Here is a 15,457-nt window from a genome sequence, read left to right as displayed (position 1 = left end):
ATAATGTAGGCTGATGAGACAAAGTGGGTTTCATTCAAAGATTCCCTTCTTCTGCCAGACTCTTGCCTCCCTGGAAGAAGTTCCTCCTTTCAGAAGAAGGCAACATTTAGCTAAAACCCCATGTGTTTAATTGATGATGAGGTAAGCCATTTCTGTGAAAACAGCCTACAATCAAAAAGAGCTTGTCTTTGCCAGCTCGAAGAGATGTTTATAATTCTTAGTAAATTGGAGCACTGCTTCTGGGTCTTCTTCAGATCAAAGTGTCCCTTGGGAAGACCAGGATTAACTATCAGTTGGCCTCCTTCTGGCAGGAGCCGAGCCATTGAACAACCATGTCCTGCTCTGAGCAGAGGTTTTAGCCCTGTGTTAGTGAAATTGTCTTTGGATATTTCTGACTTGGAGACAATTAGAATAATAGAATTGTAGAGTGGGAAAGGACCCTAAGGGCCGTCTAGTCCAAACTCCTGGACTAGAGGACCCTTAGGAATCTCAGCTAAAGCATCCATGGCCGTCCATTAAGCAACACATTTAAGAAGAGTTTATCATTCCCTGCAAAAATGAAGCCTGCAGCTGACAGCTCATTTGACTTCCTTATACTTTCTATACTGATTTGGGGCCATTGAAGCATAGCTGTCAACTGTCCCTTATTTGGTGGGAAAGTCCCTTATCCCAGCGCCGTGTCCCGCTGCTGTCCCTTATTGATGATGTCCCTTAAATTTCCCGGGTTTCAAAGGAAGCAGCTCCTCTCCCTCCCTCCCTGCCGGCCAGGGAGGAGGGAGGCTCCAACTGTGTAGCTTGGCTGCGTTGCTCACCCAATAAGGAGTCTAAGAACGACTGGGGGGGTGGAGCTTGCATGCTTTGTGCTGATCAAATCGGCCACATTGCCTGGGGACTCACCTTTGCTCAGCACTTCCCAGCGGAGAGGTGACGTGGTTTTCCTTGCTGCATCCCCTTTGCCGGGTTGCTGCGCTGTGGGAACCACCGCTTGAGGCTTCGTTTGGCTGCTGGTTGACTAAAATCCCTTATTTTGGCTGCTGATCCCTTATTTTCGAGGCTGCTGGTCCCTTATTTTCAAATCTGTAAGTTGACAGCTATGCACTGAAGTCTATGGGGGAAACAGCTCGATAGGAAGTTCTTTTACATAAGTGGTTTCCAATTTGCATCAAAAAGGTATTGTTCATCTGAGTTGTTTTTATTTCTTTAAAATATAAGTTGTTGTTGCTTCTGCAGGACCACCAGTAGGGGCTCCTCTGCTGATCTCAGGAGTCTTTCAGTGATTTTGATGTTGGTAATTGAAGATGTGAACTGATTAGAAAAGAGATGAAGCAGGTCATAGGCTGGGAACAGGATGAAATCACTAAATCACGTTCTGGCCTCTGCTACTCCTATGTAACAGCTTCCTTCTGGCTTTAAGGGCTAGGAGATATTGATAGAATTGGAGAGGAGTCTTGAGGTTATTGCCAACGTCAAAGCCAGAGTGAACTCCCTCTTCAAACATTGCAGAAAAAGTATGGCAAGAAGTTTGACTTGTTAATGCTGATTCCTTTGTGAAAACTTTTTGGAACACGCAAAAGCTCTTTTATATGATATATCTCATTCTTTAAAGCCTTTTGTTATGGTGTGTTTATGCTTTGGAACACATGTCCTCCATAGTGCTCATAGGCCCTAAGGGGCAGAGCCCTTCCTTGACAGAGACTACAGTTATTCTGTAATGCCTAATAGAGGTTTGGCAAAGTAATTACTATAGTGATTCATGGTCCGGTAATGTCTCATTTAGACCACTGTAATGGGATGTACATGGTTCTGCCTTTGAAGACTACTCAGAAACTTCAATTGGTTCAAAATATAGTGGCAGGATTGTTAACCAGGACCAACTGAGCGGAAGACATCTTGTCTCTCTTAAAACATCATCACTGGCTAAGGCTCCTGTTAAGTTGTGGGTGAACATATCAAACGACACAGCGATTCTTCAAACAGCTCTTGTTTGTTCACAGGCCAGAACAGAACTGAACTGAAGGGTTCAGCCGGCCTGCTTATACAGTGGTACCTCGGGTTACATACACTTCAGGTTACATACGCTTCAGGTTACAGACTCCGCTAACCCAGAAATAGTGCTTCAGGTTAAGAACTTTGCTTCAGGATGAGAACAGAAACCGTGCAGCAGCAGCGCAGCGGCAGCAGGAGGCCCCATTAGCTAAAGTAGTGCTTCAGGTTAAGAACAGTTTCAGGTTAAGAACGGACCTCCGGAATGAATTAAGTACTTAACCGGAGGTACCACTGTTTAGAGCAGTGTTTCCCAACCACTGTTCCGTGGCACACTAGTGTGCCGCGAGATGTTGCCTGGTGTGCCGCGGGAAAAATTAAAAAATTCGAAAGATTTTTTTTTAAGTCAAATTTTCGATTGGGGCGCCGTCACTAGATGACCCCTGGGGTTCCCTCCCTCCCTCCCGCTCTGCGCCTCCCTCCTCCTCCTCCGGGGAGGCCCTTCCTGGCTCTCGGCCAAGGCTTGGCAGCTGCCACTCACTCGCTCGCCCACCCGTCCCTCCATCCCTGCACCCGGCCTCTCCCCCTCCGTCCCTGGCGCGGGGGCTGCCGGGATCCGTAGTCCCCTCGCCCTTGGGCTCCGCGCCTGCGCGGGGTGCGCGAACTACGTTTCCCAGCGTGGCCTGGCGGGCCGGGCGTTTTGTTTGAAGCGCTCTTCTCCCGGCCATGGAATGAGCGCAGCGGCGGCAGCTGGGCGGGCAGGGGCTCTTCCGCGCAGACCCCGCGCAGCCTGCCTGCGCCCCCGCGGAGATCGGGCGGCAGGATGGAGCCCGGGGATCCCCGCGGAGGCAGAGCGGCGGAGGCTGCCCCCCAGGTAGGGCTGCGTCGGGGGTGTGTGTTATTTTTGCAATGCTGCATCCGCGCCGGAGGGGACGCATCGGACCGCGGGGAGACCCCTTGGCGGGCGTGCAAGGCAATGCTTGCGTGCAGGCGTTGCATGGAGTGCAGTGCAATGCAATGGCAACGCGGCGCCCTGCATGCATGCATGCAACTTCCACCGGCGCTCCGGACTTGGCAGGTGAGGGGGGTCCCCAGTGGGCGGCAGAGAGAGCCGGGAGGGCGAAGGGGAGCCAGGGGGGAGCAGCGCTGCTCCCCGAGCCGAGCCTGGGGGGAAACTTCGGCGTCGTTGCGCCGGGTGTTGGAAGCGGAGGCTGGCGGGGGCCCCTCACCTGCAAAACCTGGTCGCCTCTCATATATTTCGTGCATTGCATTCATCGCCCGCTTTCTCCTCCAAGGAGCTCCCGGGGGTGCGCGTGGTTCTCCCCGTGTTATCCTCGCAACAACAGCCCTGCGAGGTGGGTCAGGCAAGTGGCCCAAGGGAGCACCCAGGGATTGTCCTGGCCAGGTGGGGTGATTTGAACCCTGCTCTCTGCCCGGTCTTCGTCCTCATTTACCCCCCACATGTGCATGACTGTGCATGACTGAGGTTTTCCCCCCTCGTCTTGGCTATGGTGTGAGTCTGTCCTGTTAATTAATGGGGTTCTGCCTTCGGAGAAGATGAGCCAGCCCTCAAGGAGGTGATTATGTAATTTGCTAGCAATTCATGTCCCTCCCGGCGTGACGCTGCGCGCTGATGTCACGGGGCTGTAATGGTGGTGTGCCTCGAGATTTTTTTCATGAAACAAGTGTGCCTTTGCCCAAAAAAGGTTGGGAAACACTGGTTTAGAGCTCCACTACAATGCAACAGTAACCATTTTCTGTAACTATCCAATCACTGAACGTCACTTTCAATCCCTTATTTGCGTATGAGGACCTGAGTGAAAACTATCTACAGTATCCCCCTGCTGGCCCAGGGTGAAAACTTCAGTACATAACAGTTCCATTTCAAAGCACGATTCACAAAGCTTCTTTCACACAGAGAAGTTTCCAGAAACTTCCAGAACCCTCTTGAGCTAAGCAGAACAGAAGAGATCTCTACACACCAGGCCTTTGGTCAGGGCTCAGCCTGACTCTCCTTCCCTTTTTTGTATAAAAACTAGTAAGAAAGAGGTCTCCCAGTATTCTCACAGGTCTATATAAGATCAGCATACACAGCTGGGCCTGATGAGCATTTACTGTTCCCAACCCAAATCCTGCGGAAAGCCATCTAATTCAGATTTTAATTTTATCCTGACTTGTTTTTAAGAGGTGATTTAATTATTGTTTGATTTTATATCAATGTTTATGTTTGATGTTAGCCGCCCTGAGGGTGGGATACAAATAAAAGTTTATTATTTATTATTTTTATTGTCAATTACTTTCTATACCAAGAAAGGCAAACTGACAGAGATTCCTGCATGCAGGGGGCTTGGGGTCTCTTCCAACTTTGCATTTCTATGATTCTATTTGTAAAAGGAACATGCATCATTTTCACATTGGTAACCGCGAACCCTTCTGTTCCCCCCTCAGACGCTTGCATAGTGGATATGGACAACGGCGAGTGTGACGATTACGTTCTGAAGTGGTATTTTGAGAAAAAGCTGCACATCTGCACCCAGTTCTGGTATGGTGGCTGTGGAGGAAACGCCAACAGATTTGAAACTCGAGAAGAATGCGAAGCTTTATGCATCAACTCATCCTAACGTGGAGAGTGCCAGCCATGAACTATGGGTCTAGTTATCCACTAAAGAGGTGGAATAAACCCAAATACGAATACCCAAGATCAAATGAAACAGGTCTTAAATTTTGTGGCGCAGAGAGAAAGTTTTGTGCTTGCATCTGATAAGAGCAGCGTGTCTTGTGGCACCTTAAATACACAACAGATTTATTTTGACATATTTAGTTTACCAGAACTTCCGGTTTCCTTAGGATGTTTTGTTCCCCCCCCCTGCTATAATCAATTAATAGCACAGCTCTTAAAGTAATTTATTCGTTGACTATAGAACTGCTTTTTGTAGCTGAGGACATTTTTAAAAAAAGACTAAAACTTGATATCACTTCATTACCAAGATGTGCACCTTGTACAGGAGACAAACGATACCTCAGACATTTTAAAGTGAGCTCTGGGTTGCCACTGACACAATGTCACGGCTAGTAGAACTGTTCTGTTTTTTCACAAGGTGTAAAATTACAAAATTGTGGTAATAAATGTTTCATGCAACTGATTCTTCTTAGTCCAGCTTTTTGTTGTTGTCTGAAATAAACACACTGTATTTGAATAAAAGCAGTTCCTCCCAAAAAACATGTTATGAATATGAAGCCCACATTGCTTTTTCATATAAAATATGCAATTTACTTATTTTGGAGTATGTTCCATTGAACCCAATGGAACTTTCTTCTGAATAAACAGCTATAGGGTTGCATTGGCAAGTTACAGTGGTACCTTGGTTTATGAACTTAATCCGTTCCGGAAGTCTGTTCTTAAACCAAAGCGTTCTTAAACCAAGGTGTGCTTTCCCATAGCAGCAGGGGACTCAGTTTACAAATGGAACACACTCAACAGGAGGCAAAACATGTTCTGCTTCCAAGGCAAAGTTCACGAACCAAAACACCTACTTCCGGGTTGGCAGCGTTCTTAATCCAAGTTGTTCATAAACTAAGCTGTTCTTAGTTCTTATCCAATGGGTACATTCAATGAAACAGGAGGGTGTGCTTCTCTAATTTTTTACCTGTTTTGGGTGTCTAACTGCTGTTTTAATATTTGTTTTCACTGCCTTGGATACCAGCAGTTGATAAAAAAGGGACTAGGTAAACTTTTAACATAAAGAAAAAATGTATCTCCAAAGAAAAAATGTCAAGTTTCTCCAGTATGGTAAATCAGCTTAACATTGTTAAAAAAACCCGAACTTTTTTTTTAAATGCTGATTAAGTTTCTTCTAATCCTTCTCAGCTTTTATTCTTGAAACTTTGGTTGGACTACGACTCCCATATCAGTCTGCCTGGCCGCTGCTGAAGGAATCCCTGCCCTATGCCATACCATGGGGACATTGTAAACCTTTATACATACATACATGCATGCATGCATACACACACTGTACATACGTACCATATTTTTCGCTCTATAAGACACACCAGACCACAAGACGCACTTAGCTTTTGGAGGAGGAAAACAAGAAAAAAAACATTCCGAATCTCAGAAGCCAGAACAGCAATAGGGATCGCTGCACAGTGAAAGCAGCAATCCCTCTTGCTGTTCTGGCTTCTGTGATAGCTGCGCAGCCTGCATTCGCTCCATAAGACGCACACACATTTCCCCTTACTTTTTAGGAGGGGAAAAATGAGTCTTATAGAGCAAAAAATACAGTACATACATACCCCACCCATCTGGCTGGGTTTTCCCAGCCACTCTGGGCAGCTTACAGCATATCTAAAAACTTTATGCCTTTGTGTTGTTGTATATTACTAAATACAGTGGTGCCTCGCAAGACGAAAAGAATCCGTTCTGTGATTCTCTTCGTCTAGCGGTTTTTTCGTCTTGCGAAGCAAGCCCATTGACGGATTAGCGGATTAGCGCTATTAGCAGCTTTTAGCGGCTTATCTGCTGATCGGATCAGCTGATAAACGGATTAGCGGCTTAGAAAAAGGGGGGGAGGGAAAAAACCAGCAGGAACTCGCAAGACATTGTCGTCTTGCGAAGCAAGCCCATAGGAAATTCGTTTTGCGAAGCACCTCCAAAACGGAAAACTCTTTCGTCTAGCGAGTTTTCTGTCTTGCGAGGCATTCGTCTTGCGGGGCACCACTGTATCACCTCACACAGTCCCTCTTGTAAAAGGCAAAGGTAAAGGACCCCTGGACGGTTAAGTCCAGTCAAAGGCGACTATGGGGTTGTGGCGTTCATCTCGCTTTCAGGCTGACGGAGACAACGTTTGTCCACAGACAGCTTTCCAGGTCATGTGGCCAGCATGACTAAAGTGTTTCTGGTGCAACAGGGCACCATAACGAGTGCCAGAGCACACGGAAATGGTGTTTACCTTCTTGCCACAGCAGTACCTGCTTATCTATTTGCACTGGCATGCTTTCGAATTGCTAGGTTGGCAGGAGCTGGGACTGAGCAATGGGAGTTCATTCCGTTGTGGGGATTCGAACTGCCGACCTTCTGATTGGCAAGCCCAAGAGGCTCAGTGGCTTAGACCACAGCACCACCCGCGTCCCTAAAGTCCCTCTTGTAATGTGTGGCTGGATGAAATGAAAATGGGGGCATTGGTTTGTTTAAAATTAACCAAAATAATTGATGGGAACACTTTCTGACCCAATCCCTTCTTTTCCTATTAGTCCACTCAGGGGCAAGAGTCTGTAGACATGAGTCACAACGCCGGAACACAGCCTGCTTTAAACTGAAACCTGTCTGAGTGAATTTGATATTAGTAGTACAAATAAACACAGAAAGTCTTGATGGAGAAGCCATGAGCGAACTCTGCAAACCATCTCTAGCGGATGCCTATAAAGAATTTTACAGCATGCTACATTCCTGCATTTTTTCATATTCTTCTTTATGCTCCTTAAGCTCATAAATCTAACTGTCTGGAGTGTATAGAAGCCCAGCTATTGGGTTTCTCAAAAGGATCCGAAATGGCTTTCCCACATGCTATATCTTACAGGCGCCCAGAACAAAATAAAATAAACACACCCCAGTAAAGCAAAAGGCATGTCATGAACCGTGGCTGTAGTCCTACACTCAGCTGGGCTGCATAAATCTCATTGAAACCAAACCTGTCTGCATTATACATTTAAAATGGCACCATACCACTTTAAACAGTGGAGTCTTCTCCCAAAGAATCCTGGGAGCTGTAGTTTGTTCAGGGTGTCGAGAGGTGTTAGGAGGTATGGTAGCCACAGAGCTACAATTCCCAGAGTGGTATAAGAATCAATTCCTCTTTCCCTGGATTCCTGAGAGGTTTTGATATGGAAGAACATCTCAGCACCCTTAACAAACTACAGATCCTAGGGCTTCTGCGGGGAAAGCCATGCCTGCTCAGGTGTGGAAGGTCTTAGCACTCCTTCAACATTTGATCATCGTACTTTGAATGGCTTTTAGATGCCTGATTGGCATGCATAGAGATGGAAGGATAAGATTACAATAACCACACCCACCATCTTAATATTTTAGTGTTGATACAGTACAGGTCACTGTGGCCAATATTTGTTTTATCTATTGAGTAGGTGAGTCGCTCCATCTGGTATGCTGGCTGAGACCCTACCTGCCTGCAGACTGTCTCGCCAGAGTGGTGCATGCTCTGGTTATCTCCTGCTTGGACTATAGCAATGAGCTCTATGTGGGGCTACCTTTGAAGGTGATCCGGAAACTACAATTAATTCAGAATGCAGCAGCTGGACTGGTGACTGAAAGTAGCCGCCAAGACCATATAACACCAGTCCTGAAAAACCTACATTGGCTCCCAGTATGTTTCCGGGCACAATTCAAAGTGTTGGTGCTGACCTGTAAAGCCCTAAACGGCCTTGGCCCAGTATACCTGAAGGAGCATCTCCACCCCCATCATTCAGCCCGGAGACTGAGGTCCAGCTCCAAGGGCCTTCTGGCTGTTCCTCACTGTGAGAAGTGAAGCTACAGGGAACTAGGCAGAGGGCCTTATCGGTGGTGGCGCCCGCCCTGTGGAATGCCCTCCCATCAGATGTCAAGGGAATAAACAACTATCTGACTTTTAGAAGACATCTGAAGGCAGCCCTGTTTAGGGAAGTTTTTCATGTTTAATGTTTTATTTTGTTTTTAATATTCTGTTGGGAGCTGCCCAGAGTAGCTGGGGAGGCCTGGTCAGATGGGCGGGGTATAAGTAATGAATTGTTGTTGTTGCTGTTGTTTAGTTAGCTCATGGCATGTGTTTCTTGAGCCCAGTTCCACAGGCTGTTGCCCTAAATATGCCCCCACCCAGGGTTGGTACTGGTTGTTGGTGTTATAGATTGGAGGGGACACTCCCCTAAACCCTAGAAATTAATTAATGGTAGGATTTGGATGGCTTGAGATGTGAAGGGAGAAATACAAGCTGTAGAGGAATTCCTGGGCAGAATGGCCAGGCCAATACAGTGGTACCTCTGGTTGCAAACAGGATCCATTCTGGAGGCCTGTTCGCAACATGAAAACAGCACAACCTGCAGCGGCGCATCTGCGCACGCGCGGGTTGTGATTCACCGCTTCTGCGCATGCGCGTGATGTCCTTTTGCACTTCTGCGCATGCGCGAGCGACAAAACCCGGAAGTAACCCTTTCCGGTACTTCCGGGTCACCGCAGGACGTAACCTGAAAGAACGTAACATGAAGCAAACGTAACATGAGGTATGACTGTACAAGAGAACTGTCCTCCCCACCCCCTTGGCCTGAACAGAGACTGGGGGCTCCCTGGTGGTCTAGTGGTTAGGATTTGGCGCTCTCACCACTGCGGTCTGGTGTAAAACAAAACAAAACAAAACAAAACACAGAGATTGGGGGTTTGGAAGGTTGCCAGGGTAACTGGGAGTGAGGAGACAGGAAAAGAGAGGTTGTTTTAGCAAGGTGTTCTGGGAAGAGGAAGGGAGAAGAAAGGCTATTCAACTATTGTGTCATGTGTCTTTATTTCCACTGGGGGAGGCGGGAACTCGCCACGCAACAGTCTCTGCCATGTCTCCTAAGGAACACAGACCCTGGAACCCCCTGGAATCTTGCTGCGGCTTGGCAGAAAGTGGGGGATAGCACCCAAGTTTTGTAACAGGGCTGGGAACAGCCCTTCAGATGTTGAACTACGACTTTCATCATACCTGATCATGGGCTTCTGCTGGCAGAGGTTGATGGGAACTGGAGTTGATGGAAGGTCATAGGTTCCCCATTCCTGCTTTGGCTGCTGGTCCCACGGCAGGATGCAGGTAGTAACAGTGCAATGCAAAACCTCCTTGTAAAACGGCACATTCTCACTATTATAGCTGGAAATGATAATAAATACTGTTAGAATTATGACGACGATGAAAGTCAATACTTGGGCATAGTGTTCATTTTCCAGTAAGCCCCAGAGGGATGTATCATATTTATACATCCTGCCCGCCCCCGCCCCCCCCAGCCCCAAAACCGCTCCAGGTAGAAACTATTCAGCTAATTTTCTCCGCGTTCTTTGGCCAAGAATGGTGGACAAGCGAGGCCAGGAAAATCACTTGATAGATCATCCCACTGGAACTTCGGCATCTCAGCGGCAACCAGCGAAAGGTTCACCAGCAGTTCAGATCCATCTCCAAATTGTCCTTGCAGAGCCATTGCCAATGGGCATGGCTTTGCCAGCCAAAACAGTACTGGGGAGGGGGGAAGCCCCACACCTGAAGGAGTTAGGTCAGAACGCTGATTCACCCCTCACGCCCCAACTCTACACAATCTACAAAACACCAGGACCATCTTCTACCGCTGCTGGCTAAGGAATTTACAGGACTGGATTGATTCCCAAAGAGCAAATTAGGTTAGTAAGAGATTCTCCCAGGGCAAGGGTAGGCTCACTCTTCTCCTCTCTTGTGGTGGAATCAACAAAGAAGACAGGCTGGAGAAGGGAAAGGTTAGGTAGCAGGGAAGAAAAGGCCAGGAAAGGTCATCTTGGGAGAAGAGCAAAGTGCTCTGGAGAACTTTAAAAATGCATCCCGTTTCAATGGGGAAGAGCCTTTTGCGGCAAATCGTTTCTACAGAGGCTTCCACTGCTCCTGAGATCCTTTGAATGGGTTTTGACCTGAGAAGCATCTTCTTTTTCCTCTTGGTAAGTAGCAGCAACTGCCTTTGGTGCTGAATAGGACAAGGAGGGTCTCCTTTGCTTGATAATTTAGGAAATCCAATCTGGGCAGCAGAGTAGAGCAGGATTGCTTGAATTTTGTCTTGTGGGTGACTCTGCTCTTATACTCTTCCTTTCTCTTTCTCCCCCCCCCCAAATATATATATAGATAGATACATTTATAGAACAACTTGCAAAGCTTTCCCAAACGACAATGGGTAAATACATACTTGCTAGGTCAGATGTGCATCAACTTGTGTCCTATCAAGTAATATATCCTAAACCACAGAGCCTAGGACTTGCCGATCAGAAGATCGGCAGTTCAAATCCCCGCGACGGGGCGAGCTCCCGTTGCTCAGTCCCTGCTCCTGCCAACCTAGCAGTTCGAAAGCATGTCAAAGTACAAGTGGATAAATAGGTATCGCTCTGGTGGGAAGGTAAACAGCGTTTCCTTGCGCTGCTCTGGTTTGCCAGAAGTGGGTTAGTCATGCTGGCCACATGACCCGGAAGCTGTACGCCGGCTCCCTCGGCCAATAAAGCGAGATGAGTGCCGCAACCCCAGAGTCGGCCACGACTGGACCTAATGGTCAGGGGTCCCTTTACGTTTATCTTTATCCTTCAATTAAAATGTTGATATTATATACACAAGTCAACGGAGAAGCCCAACACCCTTGCCTGTCTTTCTACTCCCATCATCTTCCCAAACCGCGCCCCCAAATATTACAGCAACATGGCCAGAAAATGATTGAACATTTCCCCCCTGCATTGCCCCTTGTCAAGAGGTGTCTCCTAACAAGTCCCATTTAAAACATCACCAACACTTAGTGGCTTAAGTACTAAAGAAAACTCTGGGAACCAAAGCAAATCTATTTCCAGTTGTGACTGCAATGTGGCGATGTGTGTGTGTGTGTTTAAGTCAAATGCATTATAGATTGGATCCTTAAGGAAGTTCATGCAAGGAAAGTTTCCCATTCCTTCCTCCCACCTGCATTCCTCAGGAAAAAAGCCCTTCAAAGTGGTAGGGGGTGGACAGGCTCTCGAGTAATGTCCTTAAGTGAACTTATCACAGGTTCCAAGACCAGTTCTGGATGTTATTCCATCCCACATTGTTGAAGAGAGTTCCCCCCACCCACCCAGAGAAGGTTTTTTTGGAAGAGGTGCAGAGGACTGCAGCATAAGGTGGGATGGGAAATTTAAACTATCTAAGGACCCAAGCCAAAACATACACAAAGTGAAGTTGGCAATATGTGTTGTACCTGTCAGTGTGAGCTAAGCGTTTTTGCATGCCTAGGCCTGCTCTGTTTCACATCAGGGCAATTGCTTAAAGAATTGGGCTTCACGCTTCACAAAGCCCAGACAAATGGCACTTTTCCTTTTCCTGGGTTTCCGTCAAAAGAAACCTATTTTATTCGACTCCTTTGTGGAGATAGCCACAAATCTCGTGGGCCAACCCATCTCCAGAAACCAAATATTCAGAAAATGGATTGCCCCTGCTATGTGAACATCTTGTGACCAGTTTGAAAGATATGTTGAACTATTCCCCAGATGTCTGAGAAGTTTGCACCCAATTGGCTCATTGGATCATTCTGTAAATCTTACCCTTGTGTGCGAGGAAATATATTAGTATATAAATTCTCCAGAAAGAGGAAGCAAAATTTCCCCAAATGTTTTCCTTGGCTGCATGCTGGGTGGGAAACATGCAAGTCCAGGATAAGGCTCAGCTAGCTCCTGTAGTCAACCTGTGGTCTTCTGCTGGACTACAAATCCCATCACCTCTGACCTCTGGCCAGGCTTGCTCGGGCTAATGGGGGTTGGAGTCCAACAACATCTGGAGATGACTCTAGACTTGCATGATGTCTGAAGTCATCCATTGCTTCAAGTAGTGTCCTATCAAGGCCAGCTGCCAGTTTGACAAGTACTGGAATCCAAGATATCTATTAAGAAATTTGTATTCTTGCATAAACATTATGAAGATGCTTTCAGTTCAGGGAAGTGTTTGCAGATGTATGAAACTTGTGCTTATGTTACACTTAGGATCAAAGTTTGGAAAGTTAACCAGGGGAATCTGGGCCTGATGGTCTTTATCCATGTGGTTTTGAAATATAACAAGGAGTTAGATATTGAAAGCTGTAGATAATAAGGATCTACACTGAATATATGTCTGGATTAGGTTTACCTACAAAGGGGCAGGAGAAGACGAATGCTGAAATGTGTCAGGTTAGACTTGCCAATACATCACACAGCTAGATTTAAGAACTTAAAGTCTCCATGCTGCTGGATGCAAAATACCCAATGACAGCTGGTCACATTGGGATCACATTGGGAATGTTGTATTTTAATCTTGTTTTTAAGTTGTATTTTAATCAATTGTTTTTATACCTGGTGTTAGCTGCCCTGAGCCCAGCCTTTGCTGGGGAGGGCGGGGTATTAAAAATAATAATAATAATAATAATAATAATAATAATAATAATAATAATAATAATTTGCTAATGAAAGCTTAAAGTAGTTGGAGAGGGGAGGGGGAAATGATGCAGTTATTATTCCAAAGTTTCTTGTTCCTAGTCGTTTTCTTCAGTTTTCATCAGGCAAGTTTGTGGTCTTTCAATAGACACAGGATGGAAAACAAATATTTCTTGCAGTGCAAAGCGTAACAAATTGAAGAGGAGTCCTACATCAAATGAAGTTGAGACTGAACTGATTGTGACTATAAACAGGAAGGAAAAGAAACTTGGAAGATGTTCCTGCAGCATCTAACAAAACCATTCCTGCAATACTGATCCATATGCAAGTAACTGAAATCCACCTGTTGGGATGAATGAAAACCTTTGATAATACAGTTGTTCAGCAGATGTCCGGGGTAATCTGGGGGAGAACTTTGCCACAACGAGCAGAAAGCATTTCGCCATTTGATTTCTGATAACACTTGATGATCACCGATGGATGGATTTTGGGAACGTATGCATACCAACAATGGCAGGAAGCCTCAGGCAGCAGCAAAACAGCCTTTTGATCAGGCCTTGCATTGCAAAATGAATGAACTTCTGTGTGCTCAGCCAGAAGCGGCTAAAGAAGTAACTATTCAAAATTGGATGCTTCAATATAGTGACAAGTGGTCTGGGTCAGTATTTCACCGCCTCAGGACTTGAAGATTGTGTGAGACAATACAGAAAGTTTTCAGGAACGTGTTGAAAGGACAACTGTGCAATGAGAAGAAAAAATTTAAACAGAAAATCTTGATAAACAAATAATTTGTGTGGTTGTCCAGTTCAAACAAAGGATTGCTTTATGGCATTGTTGACCAGCAAATGATGATGTTTTCTTTTAGCATATTTGCTGCATTCAAAAACTGTTTTAGCAGGCCAGAGAGGATTCTTCTGAAAGAACAATTAGTGCATCGCTCAACCAATGTCACCTTCTTCAAGGATTTAAGAGAACAGCATGCCTTTCCAAGAACCCATTTCAGACATTTTTGTTTTGTGAGGAGGAGACCTTGTGTCCTTGCTGTCTCACTGTCTGACCCTTCTTGTGTTGGTATGGAAGATCTGATTTCTCCGATGAAAATAGGAACATCTGGTCCTATTTTTGCAAAAAAAAAAAAAAAAAAAAAGAGGTACCAGAACTCATCACAAATGCCTCCCTTGTTTTCTTATAATGACAATGACTCCCGGCTGATTTTCCCAGTAGTGATGTATGGAAGTGAGAGCTGGACCATAAAGAAGGCTGATCGCCAAAGAATTGATGCTTTTGAATTGTGGTGCTGGAGGAGACTCTTGAGAGTCCCATGGAGTGCAAGAAGATCAAACCGATCCATTCTTAAGGAGATCAGCCCTGAGTGCTCACTGGAAGGACAGATCCTGAAGCTGAGGCTCCAATATTTTGGCCACCTCATGAGAAGGGAAGACTTCCTGGAAAAGACCCTGATGTTGGGAAAGATGGAGGGCACAAGGAGAAGGGGACGACAGAAGACGAGATGGTTGGACAGTGTTCTCAAAGCTACCAGCATGAGTTTGACCAAACTGCGGGAGGCAGTGGAAGAGAGGAGTGCCTGGCGTGCTCTGGTCCATGGGGCCACAAAGAGTCGGACAAGACTAAACGACTAAACAACAACAATGCTGAGCGTTTTATGGAAGAATGGTTGCCTTTTTCAGACTACTTAAAGAAATATTATAGTAAATGGGCCAAAGATTTATACGATCTAAAGAGAAGCCAGAATTGGGAATTATGGGGACAGAACTACCCAAACTATATAGAAATTTATTCATGTATGCAACTGCAGTGGCAAGAATGTTACTTGCCCAAAAAGGGAAAGAAGAAGAAGTCCCAGCGAAAGAAGGATGGATACAAAAACCTATGGAATATGCAGAAATGGTGAAACTTACCAGGAAAAAAAAAAAATCAAGATAACAAACTTTTTATAAAAGAATGGAAATGGTTTATTGACTATTTACACACACAAAAACCTGTAAACAGATAAGAGCATTGGTAGGATTATTGCAATAGCCTGCAGTTTATAAGTGTATATATTTAAAGTAGATGAATAAATGAGTAAATTAAATATTTGGAATATGCAGAAAATATAAAAATGTAAAGAACCGCAGAAAGAGGAGGAAGGAAGTCAAGTTTTGAGATGTTAAAATGATTTTAAATTTTTTGAAATGCATAAAATTGAACATCATAAAAAATAAACCTCTTCTGACTGAAGCCACGTTTACCATGTGTGGCTTACATCCTTCTTGCCTCCCCCTCCCCTTTTTTGAAAAATTTTTA

The 15,457-nt window shown here is 45.5% G+C and overlaps 2 protein-coding genes and 1 long non-coding RNA gene across 4 annotated transcripts in view; 2 read left to right on the top strand and 1 right to left on the bottom strand.

The window, feature by feature from the left end:
• Window positions 1-5,126, top strand: part of LOC308569974 (collagen alpha-4(VI) chain-like) — a 99,096-nt gene extending 93,970 nt beyond the window's left edge. For both annotated transcript variants that reach the window (XM_081164252.1, XM_081164251.1), the window contains one exon: window positions 4,432-5,126. In XM_081164252.1, the coding sequence (XP_081020378.1) occupies window positions 4,432-4,604 (173 nt within the window). In that variant the 3' untranslated portion in view covers window positions 4,605-5,126. The remainder of the gene's footprint in view (window positions 1-4,431) is intronic.
• LOC308570294 overlaps window positions 1-15,457 on the bottom strand; it is a 38,683-nt gene that overhangs the window by 19,587 nt on the left and 3,639 nt on the right. Inside the window, exon 2 of the long non-coding RNA XR_014001090.1 lies at window positions 9,708-9,869. This is a non-coding gene — a long non-coding RNA (uncharacterized lncRNA). The remainder of the gene's footprint in view (window positions 1-9,707; window positions 9,870-15,457) is intronic.
• The window catches only part of COL6A6 (collagen type VI alpha 6 chain), a 172,733-nt gene continuing 167,159 nt past the window's right edge, over window positions 9,884-15,457 (top strand). Inside the window, exon 1 of the mRNA XM_081164255.1 lies at window positions 9,884-10,678. The gene's annotated coding sequence lies outside the window, so the exon portion shown is untranslated. The remainder of the gene's footprint in view (window positions 10,679-15,457) is intronic.

This window comes from Podarcis bocagei (assembly GCF_964188305.1).
Source record: "Podarcis bocagei genome assembly, chromosome: 12".
Taxonomy (NCBI): Eukaryota; Metazoa; Chordata; class Lepidosauria; order Squamata; family Lacertidae; genus Podarcis; species Podarcis bocagei.
This window is presented reverse-complemented; position numbering and strand designations above follow the sequence as displayed.